Source organism: Phaenicophaeus curvirostris, chromosome 10 (assembly GCF_032191515.1).
Source record: "Phaenicophaeus curvirostris isolate KB17595 chromosome 10, BPBGC_Pcur_1.0, whole genome shotgun sequence".
NCBI classification, from domain to species: domain Eukaryota; kingdom Metazoa; phylum Chordata; class Aves; order Cuculiformes; family Cuculidae; genus Phaenicophaeus; species Phaenicophaeus curvirostris.
Genome location: NC_091401.1, coordinates 3,994,051 through 4,008,564, shown reverse-complemented (window position 1 = coordinate 4,008,564; position 14,514 = coordinate 3,994,051). Strand labels below are relative to the sequence as shown.

The window sequence follows — 14,514 nt, the reverse complement described above, 5'->3', positions numbered from 1 at the left end:
CAGACCCCTTCTGTCCCGCAATGGATAGAAGGACATGGGGACCCTCTCCAGGGACAGAGGTGGGGGCACAGGGATGCTGCAGATGGGCATGGGGATGTGGGCATCCCCTGCACCCCTGCAGGTACAGAGGTCTGGGCGCGGACACATGCTGCCCCCTAACAGGGATAGAAACGGGGGCACAGGCACCCCCTGGATGGGACAACGTAGGGACAACGCCAAACCAAACTGTAGGCACCGGGGGGACCCCTCTAGCTGGGCGGGTGTGTGCGGCGCCCCCCACCCCCGGGCACGCTGCCCCAGACCCTCCTGCACCCCCAGAGCCCCCCCCGGGATAGGTCTTCCCCTACTGCATCCCCATCCCGGGACAGGGCCAGGGGGTGTCCCGGGGGCAGTGTCCCCCCTGCAGGGTGTCCCATGCAGGTGTGCCCAGGTGGCCAAGAAGGCCAATGGCATCTTGGCTTGGATCAGAAACGGCGATCAGCAGGGCCAGGGAGGTTATTCTCCTTCTGTACTCGGCACTGGTGAGACCGCTCCTCGAATCCTGTGTTCAGTTCTGGGCCCCTCACCACAAGAAGGATGTTGAGGCTCTGGAGCGAGTCCAGAGAAGAGCAACGAAGCTGGGGAAGGGGCTGGAGAACAGGCCTTATGAGGAACGGCTGAGAGAGCTGGGGGTGTTTAGCCTGGAGAAGAGGAGGCTGAGGGGAGACCTCATTGCTCTCTCCAACTACCTGAAAGGAGGTTGTGGAGAGGAGGGAGCTGGGCTCTTCTCCCAAGTGACAGGGGACAGGACGAGAGGGAATGGCCTCAAGCTCCACCAGGGGAGGTTCAGGCTGGACATTAGGAACAAATTCTTCACAGAAAGGGTCATTGGTCCCTGGCGGAGGCTGCCCAGGGAGGAGGTTGAGTCACCTTCCCTGGAGGGGTTTAAGGGACGGGTGGATGAGGTGCTGAGGGAGATGGGTTAGTGATTGATGGGAATGGTTGGACTGGATGATCCGGTGGGTCTCTTCCAACCTGGTTATTCTGTGATTCTGTGATTCAGCCGAGGCTGGCGCAGAGAGAGGGATCCCCCGCCCCGTGCGAGTGCGTGTCCCCCCCACCTCTCCGCCCGCCTTTGAAGCCGCTGGCGGGTCTCCCAGGCCCGGCCGGGGCCCCCCGCGCCCCGCAGCCGCCGGTGCGTTCCCAGCCGCCCCCCCGGGGCCGCCCCCCGCCCGGGCCCCGCAGGAGGGAGGGTTCGGCGTGAAAACGATCAAGGGCCGCGGGCAGCGCCGGAGCGCAGCGCCCCGTCTGATGCTGCCCGCCCGGAGGCCCCGTCGAACAAAGGCGGCATTGAAGCCCCGGGTGCGCATCCCCCCCCCCCCCCGCCCCGCACCACCCCCCCCGCTCCGCGCCCCCCGCCCCGAGCTGGCATCTTGGCGCGACATTAATGAAGTCGCCTGTTTGCGCTCCCCCCGGCCCCTCTCTCTCTCCTCCCACCGCCCGGGGGGCACCGTATATATTCGTCCCTCCTCGGCCGCCTCGGGTATTCCAGGGGCTCCCCCCCGCACCCCAGCTTCTGCCCCTCTTCGGAGCGAGGAGGGAAGAGGATGCGGGGCGTCCTGCTCGGGGTCTGCCTGGTCCCCCCCGTGCTGCTGCTGCAGCTGGCAGGGGGGGCCCCGCTGGGCCGAGGGCTGTACCCCATGCCGGCCAGCGTCCTGCAAGGTCAGTGGGGCACGGGGGCATCTTTACGGGCGGGTTTGGCTGTGGACGGGGTGGCTGCGGGAGCCAGGACTCCCGGGCTCGCTCTCGGGAAGGGAAGTGTGATGAGGACGCCCCGGTCCCTGGCAACGAGCCCCGTGCCCGCACTGCCTGGACTGGGTGGCAAATGCTGCCTGTGGCACTCGGGGACACCAGGGTTGCAGAGTGCGGTGGGTTCGTGTCCTGCGGCTGCAACTTGCCCTCCTGCCCAGGTACCTGTGCCAGCCCCTGGGGACCCTCTGCTAGGGCACGGCCAGCAGGAGCAGAGCTGTGGGTGGGTAGAGGTGCGCAGGAGTACCAGCAGCCGTGGGGATTGACATACAGGGCACACACAGGAGGGCACGCACGTGGGCACACGCAGGGACGTGCAGGCACAAGCTCACGGTGTGGGCACTGAGGTGCGCGCACGCCAGTGTCCGTGGGCACGGGCTGGGCTCACACCCTGCTGCGTGCCCATGTTCGCACACACCTGTGCTCACAGGGTCTCCATGTGCAGCGAGCACGCACTGGCCCAGGCAAGCGTCCTCCCCACGCTATGAGCCCACGTGCCATCCCCACAGCTGTGCCTGTCACCTTAGGCAATGCCAACAAGTGACAGGCTGTGCCCAGCATGACTGCTGTCGTGGAGCTATAGGGGCACGGGTGCTGGGTGGGCTGGGGGCAGCCTGCAGTGGGGGGCTGCGATGGGGATGAGCACCCTGCGTGTGTCTGGCAGCGCTGTCAAGCCGGGGGACGCTGGTGCTGGAGGCAGCGCTGAGGAGCGCGCTGCTGGCGCTGGAGCGGGCGCTGGCGGAGCAGCAGCAGCAGCGGGGCGCCTGTGGTCTCTGTGCTCCCTGCCTCTTCCATCCCTGTGCTAACTTCACCCGCCGCTGCCCACGTAAGTCATGGCCCCTGAGTCCCCATGGTCCCATCCCCAGAAGATCCTACCCAAACAGAGCCCAGGGTCCCCACTCAACCACTGCCCGAGGTTCCTGCCCGAACCTGGGGTCCTTATCCAAAGAGCACCCTATGCCCAGGAGTCCCTAAAGGGACCTGTGCCTGTAGACCCTACACAAATAATGCTTTGGATCCCTATCCCCTAGAAAACCTACCAAAATGACACCCCAAACCCCTATCTAAACTGTACCCCCAATAGGCTTTACTGAAGCAGTGCCCAGACTCCCAAACGTATCCCTGACCACCCTACCGAAACATCACCCAGAGACCCTATCCAAGCAGTTCCCCACCCTCTCTAGATCCGGCCATCACCTGGAGTCCTATCCAAAACATCAGCCAGTCCCTTGTCTTCTTCCCAGAGATCCCCCAAAACATATGCCAGCACCTACAAGGCCCTGCCAAAACATGCCAACACCACAGCCCCACCTTCCCCCCTTCCCTTCGGGGAAGCGGGGGCTGAGGCAGAGGTGGGCAGGAGGTATGAGGATGCCTACTGCCCTGCTGTCCTTGCAGCACCAGCCGTGCCCCGCACCGTGCCCCCCAGCTGCCAGGACCTGCTGGATGCCCAGGCGCTGCCCGAGCTGCCCCAGCGCAACTGGGCGCTGAGCCAGGCTTGTGCCCCCTACCAGCGCCTGTGCCCACCTGAGGGCTCCGAGCACACCTGCACCCTGCTCAGCGCCCGGCTCTGCCGCCACCGCCTGCAGGAGTGCCGTGAGTGGGCACTCGCATTGGCCCCGGCTCCTCCCAAAGAGGGGAGACCTACAATAACACTTGGGGCATCACCAAGGGGCGCCTGGGATTGCCTGCAGGGGATGCGGGGCACTGAGGGCGACAGTGACAGGGTGGGATGGGGTGGGATGGGGAAACAGGAGGTGGGGATATGGTAAGGTGACCTCTGGTGGGATGGGGAGAGTGGAGGGGGTGGAAGAATCCGGGGCAAGATGTGGAAATTTGGGGGATGGAAATGTTGAGACCAATGGAGCAGACTAAGGGAACCGGACATTGAGGGGTGATGGAGAATCTGAGGTGGGAGAGGGGAGTGTAGGAGAATGGAGCAAGGAGGGTGACAGAGAGATTGGGGACATTGAGTCACGGGGGTGACAAGCGCGGCTGTGGTGGGACAGGGGTGTTTGTTCAGGGTGATAGGGACCTGGGAACACCGAGAAGAGCTGGGAGGGAACTGGGGACATCAAGGTCATCATGGTGAATTCTACGGGGCGGGGGGGGAAATGTCCCCACATGCCATGACAGCCTGTCCCCACAGGGGTGGCAGCTGTGGACCCTGATGCAGATGTGGAGGCGTCGATGCCAGGTGAGCTGAGGCAGCCCTGTGGTGCCCAAGCCATCCCCCCACACACTGGCGGATGCCCCCAGCCCTCCAGCTGCCTGCTGGGCCGGGGGGCAGAGGTTAGCGTCGGCAGCTGCTGGGCCGCGGGGTGCCCCCAGCCCGCCGCCCGCTCGCCTCCGTGAGCACGATGAGGCTTGACAGCATGCCCGGTGCTGCCTGACCCCCCTGGGGGCCACCCTCCGCCCCCTCTACCCGTCACGGCCATCCCGTGCCCACCCGGGAGAGGGGGCGTCTTGGCAGCAGGTCTGCGGGACCCCCCCTCTGACCCCAGCTTTGTCCCCCAGGGAGCTGTGGGCACCGTGGGGGCCCCCAGGCCAACGCCACAGCCCCCCAAGGACGGATCACGGGCGGCAGCATGGCCCCACGGGGAGCCTGGCCATGGCTGGTGTCGGTGCGGCTCCACGGGGAGATGATGTGTGGAGGGGTGCTGGTGGGACGCTCCTGGGTCCTCACCGCAGCTCACTGCTTCACTGGGTATGGTGGGGGGACACGCCAATGTAGCGATGCTGCCCCTGCGGATGGGAGTGTGGGGTGGCATTCCTCTCCGCCCCTAACTTGTTGCCCCCCACCAGGAACAAGAACGAGTTGGCTTGGACGGTGGTGGTGGGTGACCACGAGCTGGGCAAGCTGGACGCAGGCGAGCGGACAGTGCCCGTCCGGCGCATCCTGCCTCATCCCAAGGTTGGTGGAAGTGGGCGCGCCCCAGCCTCCTGCCACATGCTCTGGGATTCCCACTGATGCCACACGCACCCCCGGTCTCCTTCCAGTTTAATTCCAAGACATTTCACGGGGACTTGGCGCTGCTGGAGCTGGCGGTGCCACTGGCCCCGTCACCCACCGTCAGCCCCGTATGCCTGCCCAGTGGCCCTACGGAGCCCAGCCCTGGCACCACCTGCTACATTGCAGGCTGGGGGTCACTCTACGAAGGTAGGTGTCACCCCAAGATCCATGGAGTCCATGGAGAATCTGCATTGGTGCCCTCTCTGGTGCCCAGTGCTGATGCACCAGGCTAAGACAGAGGGTGCAAAAGAGAGGGAGGGGGGTGCCTGGACACAGGGAACCCTGTAACAGGTGCCTTGCCCAGCAGAGGGGCCAGCAGCTGACGTGGTGATGGAGGCACGGGTGCCCCTGCTCAGTCAGGAGACGTGCCGGGGCGCCCTGGGCAGGGACCTGCTCACCAGCACCATGTTCTGTGCCGGCTACTTGTCTGGGGGCATTGACTCCTGCCAGGTAACGCCTGGGTTGAGGGTCTGCCAGACCCAAAACTCAAAAACCTCTCATGGCAAGCAGCGCTGGGCATGCGCCGCAGCCCGTTAGCGCGGTCAGGGTCTCACCTCCAACCGAAGCATAGGCATCCCCCTCCAGGGCGACTCCGGGGGGCCGCTGGCATGCCAGGATCCCTCCTCGCACCGCTTCATCCTCTACGGCATCACCTCATGGGGCGACGGGTGTGGTGAGAGGGGCAAACCAGGTGTCTACACCCGTGTTGCTGCCTTCGCAGACTGGCTCAACCTCCAGATGGACCGTGAGTGCCCATGTCCATGCTGGGGTCGGGGTGGAGGTAGCTGTGGGTGCCGGGATGCTGCAGGGGAAAGCTCAGCACCTCATGGCAGACCCGGTGCCCTCACAGCTGCCCCCGGCAGTCGGGAACCCAGCTGCTTTGACCTGCTGGCGTTGGCGCAGCTGTCCCCCGAGCAGCAGCCACCTGAGCGCACCCGCCTCTGCGCCTTCTACACCGGCTCCTGCCGGGCGCCCCAGGGCCAGGCTGCCTGCGCTCGCCTGGCCGAGGAGACCTGCCGTGCCAGGACAAGACGATGCGGTGAGCCAGGGGGTCGTGCTGGGGTGAGAGCACATGGAGGGACCCTGTTTCTGGTGTTGTGGGTCCAGCATGGTGCCAGGAGCCAAGGCTCTCCTGCTGCACCTGCAGAGCTGCACGCTTATGCCCAGACCTTGTTGAGTCTCCTGCGCCGGGCTGGGGACTTCATCCGAAACCAGTTCGACTTCTCTTTCCTCACCCGTGCCCTGCCCCAGCTCCTAGGCAAGATCTATGGGCATCTCTTCCCACCTCGTGCCCGCAGGGATGCCCCAGGTATGCTCCTAGCTGGGCTACCCTGTGCCTTGTCGGTGGCTGGGGCACCAGCAGCTTGACCAGGCACCCCCATGGGGCTCCCCTACGCCTCGTCGCTCCTGTCCCCTTCTTATCCCCACAGGCCCTGCTGTGGCAGAGGACCAGCCCAGCCCCACAGCAAAGGGACCCCGGAGACACCCCAACAGGTAAGGCATGACGGGCCAAAGGGCACGGGAGGATAAAGGATTTGGAGACGAGATGCCTGTTAGCAGTGACACGGCTTTTTGGGAGCAGCCTGAAGCCTTGGGGTCCTGCTCTTCCGCAGCCAGCGCTCACCTGGAGGGAGGTGGATGTGGCCCCTGGGGTGCCCAGGTCTCTCCAGGTCCCAGGGGTGCACAGGGCAGGGGGACGGGTGCCCCTGGGAGCCTTGCTGAGCTCGCCCCACTGTGCTTGCAGGGAGGGGGCCAGACAGCCACCGCCTTTCGCAGGGCTCTTCAGGACCGTGGGGCCACAGCTGCAGGACTGGGTGGAGGCACTGAGGACCATGACGGAGGGCAGCCCCCCGGCACCAACCCTAGACAGAGGGCAGCTCCCTGGGGAAACGTGGCTCTTCTTGAAGGTATTTGGGGAGGGGTGGGCTGGGGAGAGCCCCTTTGCCTCTGGTGACAGTGCCAGCAGGGACCAAAGCCAAGTAGTCCCGCTGTTTCCTCTTCCGACACCCTTTGGGCCCATCATCCCCTGCGTAGCCATGAAGGTGGCATCTCCTGCTCTGCCACCACAGAGGGGTTATCTCGCCTTCCCTGGATGAAACCAGTGCTCGCAGTTCAACCAGTGCAGTGCCAGCCATGGGTCCAACCCCACAGACTAAGATCTGACCCGACACAGCCGTAAAGACATCATGTGTCTTTTGCTCCTCAAATCCTGTGTTCAGTTCTGGGCCCCTCACCACAAGAAGGATGTTGAGGCTCTGGAGCGAGTCCAGAGAAGAGCAACAAAGCTGGGGAAGGGGCTGGAGAACAGGCCTTATGAGGAACGGCTGAGAGAGCTGGGGGTGTTTATCCTGGAGAAGAGGAGGCTGAGGGGAGACCTCATTGCTTTGTGTAACTACCTGAAAGGAGGTTGTGGAGAGGAGGGAGCTGGGCTCTTCTCCCAAGGGACAGGGGACAGGACGAGAGGGAATGGCCTCAAGCTCCACCAGGGGAGGTTCAGGCTGAACATTAGAAAAAATATTTCACAGGAAGGGTCATTGGTCCCTGGCAGAGGCTGCCCAGGGAGGGGGTTGAGTCACCTTCCCTGGAGGGGTTTAAGGGACGGGTGGATGAGGTGCTGAGGGACATGGTTTAGTGATTGATGGGAATGGTTGGACTCGATGATCCGATGGGTCTCTTCCAATCTGGTGATTCTATGATTCTATGTGCCCTCAAAGCCCCATCCGACACTAGCCCAGCCATGCCCTGTGCTCTGCCACAGTGCCATGCCCATGGGTACCCTGTGGATGCCCCACTGCCCACTGCGTCCCCCTTCCCTTTCGCAGGGCAAGGAGGTGGTGGAAGAACTGGTGGGACAAGGACGAGCTTTCCTCACCCAGCTGCGGGCAGAGCTGGACCTCGGCGTCTCTCTTGAAGCCCTGGAACCACAACGGGCACCTGGAGGATTGGCAGGGACCCCTTCACCAAGCTGTGAGTCCTGGGAGCCGGGCGACTGGAGCTGATGGGGCAGCAGAGTGTCTATCTGCTGGCAGGCTCCATGCCTGGGCAGTGCCCACCGGCCACGTCCTCACCAGGGTTTTCATACTTTTCTCAGTGGCAGAATCTGCACTGAGGGAGAAACGTGAGCTGGTGCCCACAGAGCTGCCGGGGATGGAGGAGGAGGAGGGAGACACAGGCAGAGGTAAGAGTCCCGCAGCTCCCAGCCGCTGTGGGATGCCGTGTGCCAGCATGGGGATGGCAGCAAGCCCAGCCTTGGCTTCACACCCCGGTCCCAGGGCTGGTTATCCCACGCCAGTTGGACAGCCCTAGCCACTTCCCTCTCCGCAGGGACCCTCTGCCCCTGCTGTCCCAGGGTCCCCAAAGCATGGATGCTCCTCCCTGGCATGGGAAGCAGCAGCATGGGGTCCCCACAATTCATCCCTGATGTCTCCCCCCACCTCTCTCCTACCCATTCCGGGGGCTGCAGCCTGCCCCAGCCTCAACGAGTCGGCGGTGCGGGTGGGAGTGGTGCAGGAGCTGTACGCCTGGGTGCTGCGGGTGCCTGAGTCCCACTTGGCCATGACCTTCCAGGAGGTAAGCGCCCCATCCAGCTACTCCGAGCCCCCTACCCTGGCAGCCAGGCGGCGGCACCTCCCTAACCCGTCACCGTCCCGTTGTGCCCTTGGCTCACCTGGGATTCACGGGGTTGTCTTTTCCCTGCAGATCCTGGTGGACTTGAGCTCCAAAAACTCCAAGGGGCTGTACCGGGCACAGGTGCGGGCCACGGTGGGCGGCCGCCCCACAGCCTTCACTGGCCTCGTGGGGCTGGAGAGCGACTCGCTGGCCCGCAGCATGCCCGGCCTCGTTGCTCTGGCACTCGAGGCACTGAAAACCTAACGGTGCCCACAACGCCTTGGGGCACTATGCCAGAATGGGGACAGGGCACTGGGGCAGGGGTCTCACTGGGGCAGAGCTCTCTCCCCAGCTCAGGCTCTTCCACCTTTTTGTCCCCAATCGTGCCTCAGTTTCCCTCTTCTCATCAGCACTGCCTGACCTTCCCAAGGCAACAGGGCACCAGGGAGCACCTGGAGCATCTCAGCTGAGGATCATGGCCCTCTTCTCTCCTGGGGGCCCCACCTTGTCAAGCCCACTCCCATCCCATTTTCCCCAGAGGCACCTGGGTTGTTATTTATTTGTACAGAGAAAGGTTTATTTTTCAATAAAGAAGGGCTCTATTTTCCTGTAGCCGGTGAATGTGAAGCGGGTGCTGTGCCAGCGAGGCAGGTGCCTAGGGGAGAATTCCAATGGGATATATCCCATTGCTTCCCATCCTAAAGCTCTGCCTGCATGCTGGTTCCTTCCCCTGGCATCGGAGCTGTGCCCAGCCTGGCACAGGCTCTCCCACCCCCATGCCCCTGCGGTCAGACACCTCTTCTGCCAGTGCCCACGCCTGGTGCCACCCCACTGGGCACCTACACGAACCCTCCTGCTGGTGCAGGAGCCAAACGCGCCCTGGGGCAGTGGCAAGTGCTGGTGCGGTGCCACCCCTGTGCTCGGGCATCGGTGAGTACCAACCCCTCCCGCTTGTGTGGAGCCGCCTGCCCTTGAGCAACATCGCTGGGGCTGTTGAGCAGTGGGGCAGGGACCGCTCCTCCCAGTGCCCCACGATGCCCGTGCTGGGGTGCCCAGACGCAGGGTGATGGGCTGATACCTGTGGGGCCAGTGAGATCAGCTGTGCCTGCCCGTCTCCCCTTCTCCAGGCGCAGGAGGTGCCGGAAGAGGGGGTGGGAGTGGGTATGCGGTGCAGGCATCCTTCCCCTCCGGCACCTGGCACCATCCATCTCCCTCTCCAGCCAGCAGCCGGACATCCGCTCGGCCAGGCCGGGCAGGGAGACGGCCAGGGCCTGGCACGGCACGAGGGCACCGCGGGCACCGCATGGGGGACCTGCCAGGGCGGCTGGCCCTGCTCGGGGCGCTGGTGCTTTCGGGTGAGCGGGGTCCTGGGGTCTCGGGCATGGGGCTGCCCCTTTGCTGGGGGGGTTCTGGACCTCCTCGGTGGGGTCAGTGGGGAGCAACGGTGACAGGGGGCATGCTGGACACAAGCGTCCCCAGGGCTGTAATTCGGATGTTTCCTGGCAAAGTCCCATCACTGAGCATCCCTTGAGCTTCTGTCCTGGCTGTACCACCCCGAGCCACGTCCTTGCCCGGGCTGTGTGTCTGTCTGTCCATGCACAGCGTCGCTGTGTCTGAGCGCACAGGGACACTGCATCTATGACCGTGTCCCTCTGTACGCACTGGCTCCGTGTCCCTGTGCGCCTGTGTGAGTGCACCCACCTCTCTGCACGGTGCCACCCTGTCTGTACCCAATTGTCTCATGTCTGTCTGTCCCTGCGTGTGCTGGGTCTGTATCTGTGTGTCCCTCTGTGTCCATGCCCTTGTCCCATGCCCACGTGTGCTCATGTGCCCCCACGTCTGCACGTCTTCTGTGCACGCCTCCGTGCGGCACAGACACGCAGTGTCCTGGCCTGCTCCTCTCCACTCCATCCTTACACCAACCTGCCCTCCCTGAGTGTCCCTGCGGGGTGGCACTGGCCCCTGTAATCCCCTGCTGCCTCCCCTGACCCCACAACTCCCAGGCGGGCTCTGCATGAACCAGGAGGAGAGGCTCATCCACTACCTCTTTGAGGAGAGCGACTACGACAAGGATGTGCGCCCTGTCATCTCCAATGATGACATTGTGGATGTCTACCTGGCCCTCACCCTCTCCAACCTCATCTCCTTGGTAAGTCCGGGCAGTGCTCACTGTGGGATGGCACCAGCTGTGCTTCACCTCCAGGGCTGGCTGGGAAGGGGGAGCTGGAGACCGCTCCTCGAATCCTGTGTTCAGTTCTGGGCCCCTCACCACAAGAAGGATGTTGAGGCTCTGGAGCGAATCCAGAGAAGAGCAACAAAGCTGGTGAGGGGGCTGGAGAACAGGCCTTATGAGGAACGGCTGAGGGAGATGGGGGGGTTTATCCTGGAGAAGAGGAGGCTGAGGGGAGACCTCATTGCTCTCTACAACTCCCAGAAAGGAGGTTGTGGAGAGGAGGGAGCTGGGCTCTTCTCCCAAGTGACAGGGGACAGGACGAGAGGGAATGGCCTCAAGCTCCACCAGGGGAAGTTTAGGCTGAACATTAGGAAAAAATATTTCATGGAAAGGGTCATTGGGCACTGGCAGAGGCTGCCCAGGGAGGGGGTTGAGTCCCCTTCCCTGGAGGGGTTTAAGGGACAGGTGACGAGGTGCTGAGGGACATGGATTAGTGATTGATGGGAATGGTTGGACTCAATGATCCAGTGGATCCTTTCCAGCCTAGTGATTCCATGATTCTATGAACCCTGGCTGGAGAGGGTTGGAGTCCTGGGCTAGGAGTGCTGGCTGGGGGGCACGGCCCTAACATCTCTCTGTCCCACACTCTTGTTGTAGAAAGAGGTGGACGAGACGCTCACCACCAACGTATGGCTTGAGCATGTGAGTAGGAACAGGCACCGTGGTGTCCGTTGTGCTCCGAGGCACAGGCAATGGGGTGGCCAAGTGTGGCGTGGGGGTGACCTGGGGTTCCCTCACTCCAGGCCTGGACCGATTACCGCCTGCAGTGGAACAAGTCCGAGTTTGGGGACATTGAAGTGCTCCGCCTGCCGTCAGACATGGTGTGGCTCCCTGAGATAGTCCTGGAGAACAAGTGAGCCGTGCCTCCGTTTTAACTCCCAAACCCCTTGAGCTGTGCCCAGGGTCACTCGTCTGCCCCTTGTCGTCCCCTCCATCACCACAGCTCTCTCTCTTGGTGCAGCAACGATGGGCTCTTCGAGGTTGCCTACTACTGCAACGTCCTTGTCCAAAACACGGGCTTTGTCTCCTGGCTACCACCCGCTATCTTCCGCAGTGCCTGTCCTGTCAACGTTGACTTCTTCCCCTTCGACTGGCAGAACTGCACCCTCAAGTTCAGGTGCCGGGGGGCTGACTGGGGCAGGGCAGGGACAGGCATCCTGGCCCCCGACAGCATCCACTGCTGCCAGTGCCTTCCCTTGCTGCTGGGGCGCAGCAAAGTGGGGTTTTGCAGGTGACTTGGTGGCCCAAGTGCATCATGCTGGAGGTGAGGGTGGGTGGGTGGGTACAAAGCAGCAGGCTCAGCCCCTTATCACCTGTCCTACCTGACCGCGGGCCAGCTCGCTGGCGTACAGCGCCCTGGAGATCAACATGCACTTGAAGAAGGACAGCGACCCAGACTTGGGCAAGGATTACCCAGTGGAGTGGATCATCATCGACCCTGAAGGCTTCACAGGTAACGCTTGCGCTCTCTGCCATGTTCTGTGGCAGCAGAACAACCTCTATGGGGCTCAGAGGCATCCTGGCATTGGGGCATCATGGAGACACTCCTGGGGCTCTGGTACCCCAGAACCCGTCCCACCAGGCTTGGAGCCACCCAGACCCAGGATGGGGAGACCAGGTGCTGGTGGGGCTGGTGAGGATGGGCATAGTGGGGATCCTCCACGCCATGCACTGTCCCATGTGCCCCGACAGAGAATGGGGAATGGGAGATCATCCACCGCCCAGCCCGCAAGAACGTCTATCTTGACAAGCCCCTTGACAGCAGCGAGCACCAGGACATCACCTTCTACCTCATCATCAAGCGCAAGCCGCTATTCTATGTCATCAACATCGTCACACCCTGCATCCTCATTGCCTTCATGGCCATCCTCGTCTTCTACCTGCCTGCTGACAGTAAGTGAGCCCCGTGGCACCTGCGCCAGCCGTGGGGACACCTCCACTGCCCACTCCTGCACCAGGTCCTGGGATATGGGGACATCCTGGTACTGGGACACTCTGGCAGGGCAACACTTCAGCACGGGACGCCTGATGTGTGAACCCGAGATAGCCCCAGAATAGAAAACTCTACATGGGGCACCTGTACAATGGGACACTGGGAGGGAGAGCTAGGGCAGGAGTGCCCCAAGCTCACCTCCTCTCCAGGTGGTGAGAAGATGACTCTGGTGATCTCGGTGCTCCTTGCCCAGTCTGTCTTCCTCCTGCTCATCTCCCAGCGCCTGCCTGCCACCTCCCATGCCATCCCGCTCATCGGCAAGTAAGTCCTGGACACCACCCGGCACAGAAGGGTCACTGTAGGGTCCCTGGGTGCCAGAGGGGAGTTCTGCCTGTGCCCAGCCCCTGTAGCAATGCCAGTCCCGGGTTTGTGGCCCCCACAGGTACCTGCTATTCATCATGCTGCTGGTGACAGCCGTGGTGGTGATCTGCGTTGTGGTCCTCAACTTCCATTTCCGTACCCCCAGCACTCACATCATGTCTGACTGGGTCAAGGAGGTGAGCAGGATGCCGGGCTGGGTGACCCGATGGGTACAGGGGCAGCACTGCGACCCACGGAGGGCACCCGGGAGGTGGCCAAGGGACTTGATAACTCTTCCTGTGCTCCAGGTTTTCCTGGAGAGCTTGCCACGCCTGCTGGGTATGTCGCTGCCAGCCGAGAGCCCGGTGAGCGCCCCGAGCATCCGACGCTGCAGCTCGGCTGGCTACATCGCCAAGGCAGAGGAGTACTTCAGCATCAAGTCCCGCAGCGAGCTCATGTTCGAGAAGCAGTCCGAGAGGCACGGGCTGGCCAGCCGAGTCACCGCCCGTGAGCCATGAGCCCTTCACAGGGACACGGGGAAGGATGGTGGAGCAGGGGGCTCTGGGGATGAACTCGTCTCACCATTCTTCTCGCCTCCAGGTTTGGCACCGCCGGGCACAGATGCAGGCGAGGAACAGCTCTACGAGCACATAAAACCCATCGTCGATGGCGCCAACTTCATCGTCAAGCACATGCGGGAGAAAAACAGTTACAATGAGGTGGGGTCTGTGGGGACAGGGAGGAGCAGATTGAGCAACCTGTGCTCGCTGTGCCTCCCACTGTTTGGTTTCTGGCTTCCTCCCCAGGGGAAGGACAACTGGAACCACGTAGCCCGAACACTGGACCGCCTCTGCCTCTTTGTCGTCACCCCCACACTGGTGGTGGCCACCCTGTGGATCTTCCTCATGGGCATCTACAACCACCCACCACCACTGCCCTTCGCTGGAGACCCCTACGACTACCAGGAAGAGAACAAACGCTTCATCTAGGGTCGGGGAATGGGCTGGACCGGTTGTGTGCATGTGCCAGCTCCCTGCTCCTCACCATGGCTCGGGAAAATAAAGCTGGGTGCTTCTCACCATGAAGTTCTTGAGCTGGTGGCTGCTCTCGGTGTCCTCAACTTGAGTGCTGTGTGTGCGTGCCAGGGAGGGTGATGCCCACCCAGGGAATGGGTGCTGCTGGGTGTCCTGTGGCTGGAAGGGGTGTTCCCCAAAGGGGCACTGTGATACCATGGACTGGGCACCGGGAACAGGATGGGGACGGCACCATCCCCTATGGATCCCCTGCAGGGGGCAGAGATGCCATCAACGCCCATGTCATCCCCCATACCCATGACCCCCCCAGCCAGATCCGTAAGTCTGTCCCCCCCAATGTACTCCATCCCACCATGTCCAGCTGGCAGCCAAGGGACTGTCTCCTTCCCTGGCTCCGCAGTGGGATGCCAGGGGTCAGGTTTCAGAGGGTTGACGTCCCTCACGAGCAGTGGCCCAGGACAGCTGTCATATCCTCTCTGCTGAGCCAGGAATCTCATCCCCCAACCCAGGCCCCTTACACAGGGTCTGGCAGGATTCAGACCCC

General features: G+C 62.9%; 2 protein-coding genes across 2 annotated transcripts; both read left to right on the top strand.

Annotated features, from left to right (window-relative positions):
- Nucleotides 1–1,573: 1,573 nt before the first annotated feature.
- On the top strand, nt 1,574–9,002 carry PRSS56 (serine protease 56). Its single transcript, XM_069864604.1, has 17 exons — nt 1,574–1,701; nt 2,453–2,614; nt 3,187–3,384; nt 3,938–3,985; nt 4,306–4,495; nt 4,594–4,702; nt 4,789–4,948; nt 5,109–5,251; nt 5,387–5,546; nt 5,652–5,840; nt 5,949–6,110; nt 6,232–6,295; nt 6,546–6,708; nt 7,624–7,768; nt 7,893–7,985; nt 8,265–8,371; nt 8,501–9,002. Exons 1-17 carry the CDS (start codon nt 1,587–1,589, stop codon nt 8,672–8,674), a joined length of 2,382 nt encoding a protein of 793 aa, XP_069720705.1. The 5' UTR covers nt 1,574–1,586; the 3' UTR covers nt 8,675–9,002.
- Nucleotides 9,003–9,614: 612 nt separating this feature from the next.
- Nucleotides 9,615–14,029, top strand: CHRND (cholinergic receptor nicotinic delta subunit). Its single transcript, XM_069864497.1, has 12 exons — nt 9,615–9,765; nt 10,414–10,559; nt 11,241–11,285; nt 11,387–11,496; nt 11,605–11,760; nt 11,981–12,096; nt 12,336–12,536; nt 12,786–12,897; nt 13,019–13,133; nt 13,245–13,443; nt 13,537–13,655; nt 13,743–14,029. The coding sequence occupies exons 1-12, from the start codon at nt 9,714–9,716 to the stop codon at nt 13,923–13,925; spliced, it is 1,554 nt and encodes a 517-aa protein (XP_069720598.1). The 5' UTR covers nt 9,615–9,713; the 3' UTR covers nt 13,926–14,029.
- The last annotated feature ends 485 nt before the right edge of the window (nt 14,030–14,514 follow it).

Coding starts and splice junctions, on each gene's coding strand:
- PRSS56 (XM_069864604.1), top strand. CDS start 1,587: ATGCGGGGCGTCCTGCTCGGGGTCTGCCTGGTCCCCCCCGTGCTGCTG. Junction 3,986..4,305: donor TGTGGAGGCGTCGATGCCAG/GTGAGCTGAGGC, acceptor TTTGTCCCCCAG/GGAGCTGTGGGCACCGTGGG. Junction 6,111..6,231: donor TGCCCGCAGGGATGCCCCAG/GTATGCTCCTAG, acceptor TTATCCCCACAG/GCCCTGCTGTGGCAGAGGAC.
- CHRND (XM_069864497.1), top strand. CDS start 9,714: ATGGGGGACCTGCCAGGGCGGCTGGCCCTGCTCGGGGCGCTGGTGCTT. Junction 12,097..12,335: donor CGACCCTGAAGGCTTCACAG/GTAACGCTTGCG, acceptor GTGCCCCGACAG/AGAATGGGGAATGGGAGATC. Junction 13,134..13,244: donor TGTCTGACTGGGTCAAGGAG/GTGAGCAGGATG, acceptor CCTGTGCTCCAG/GTTTTCCTGGAGAGCTTGCC.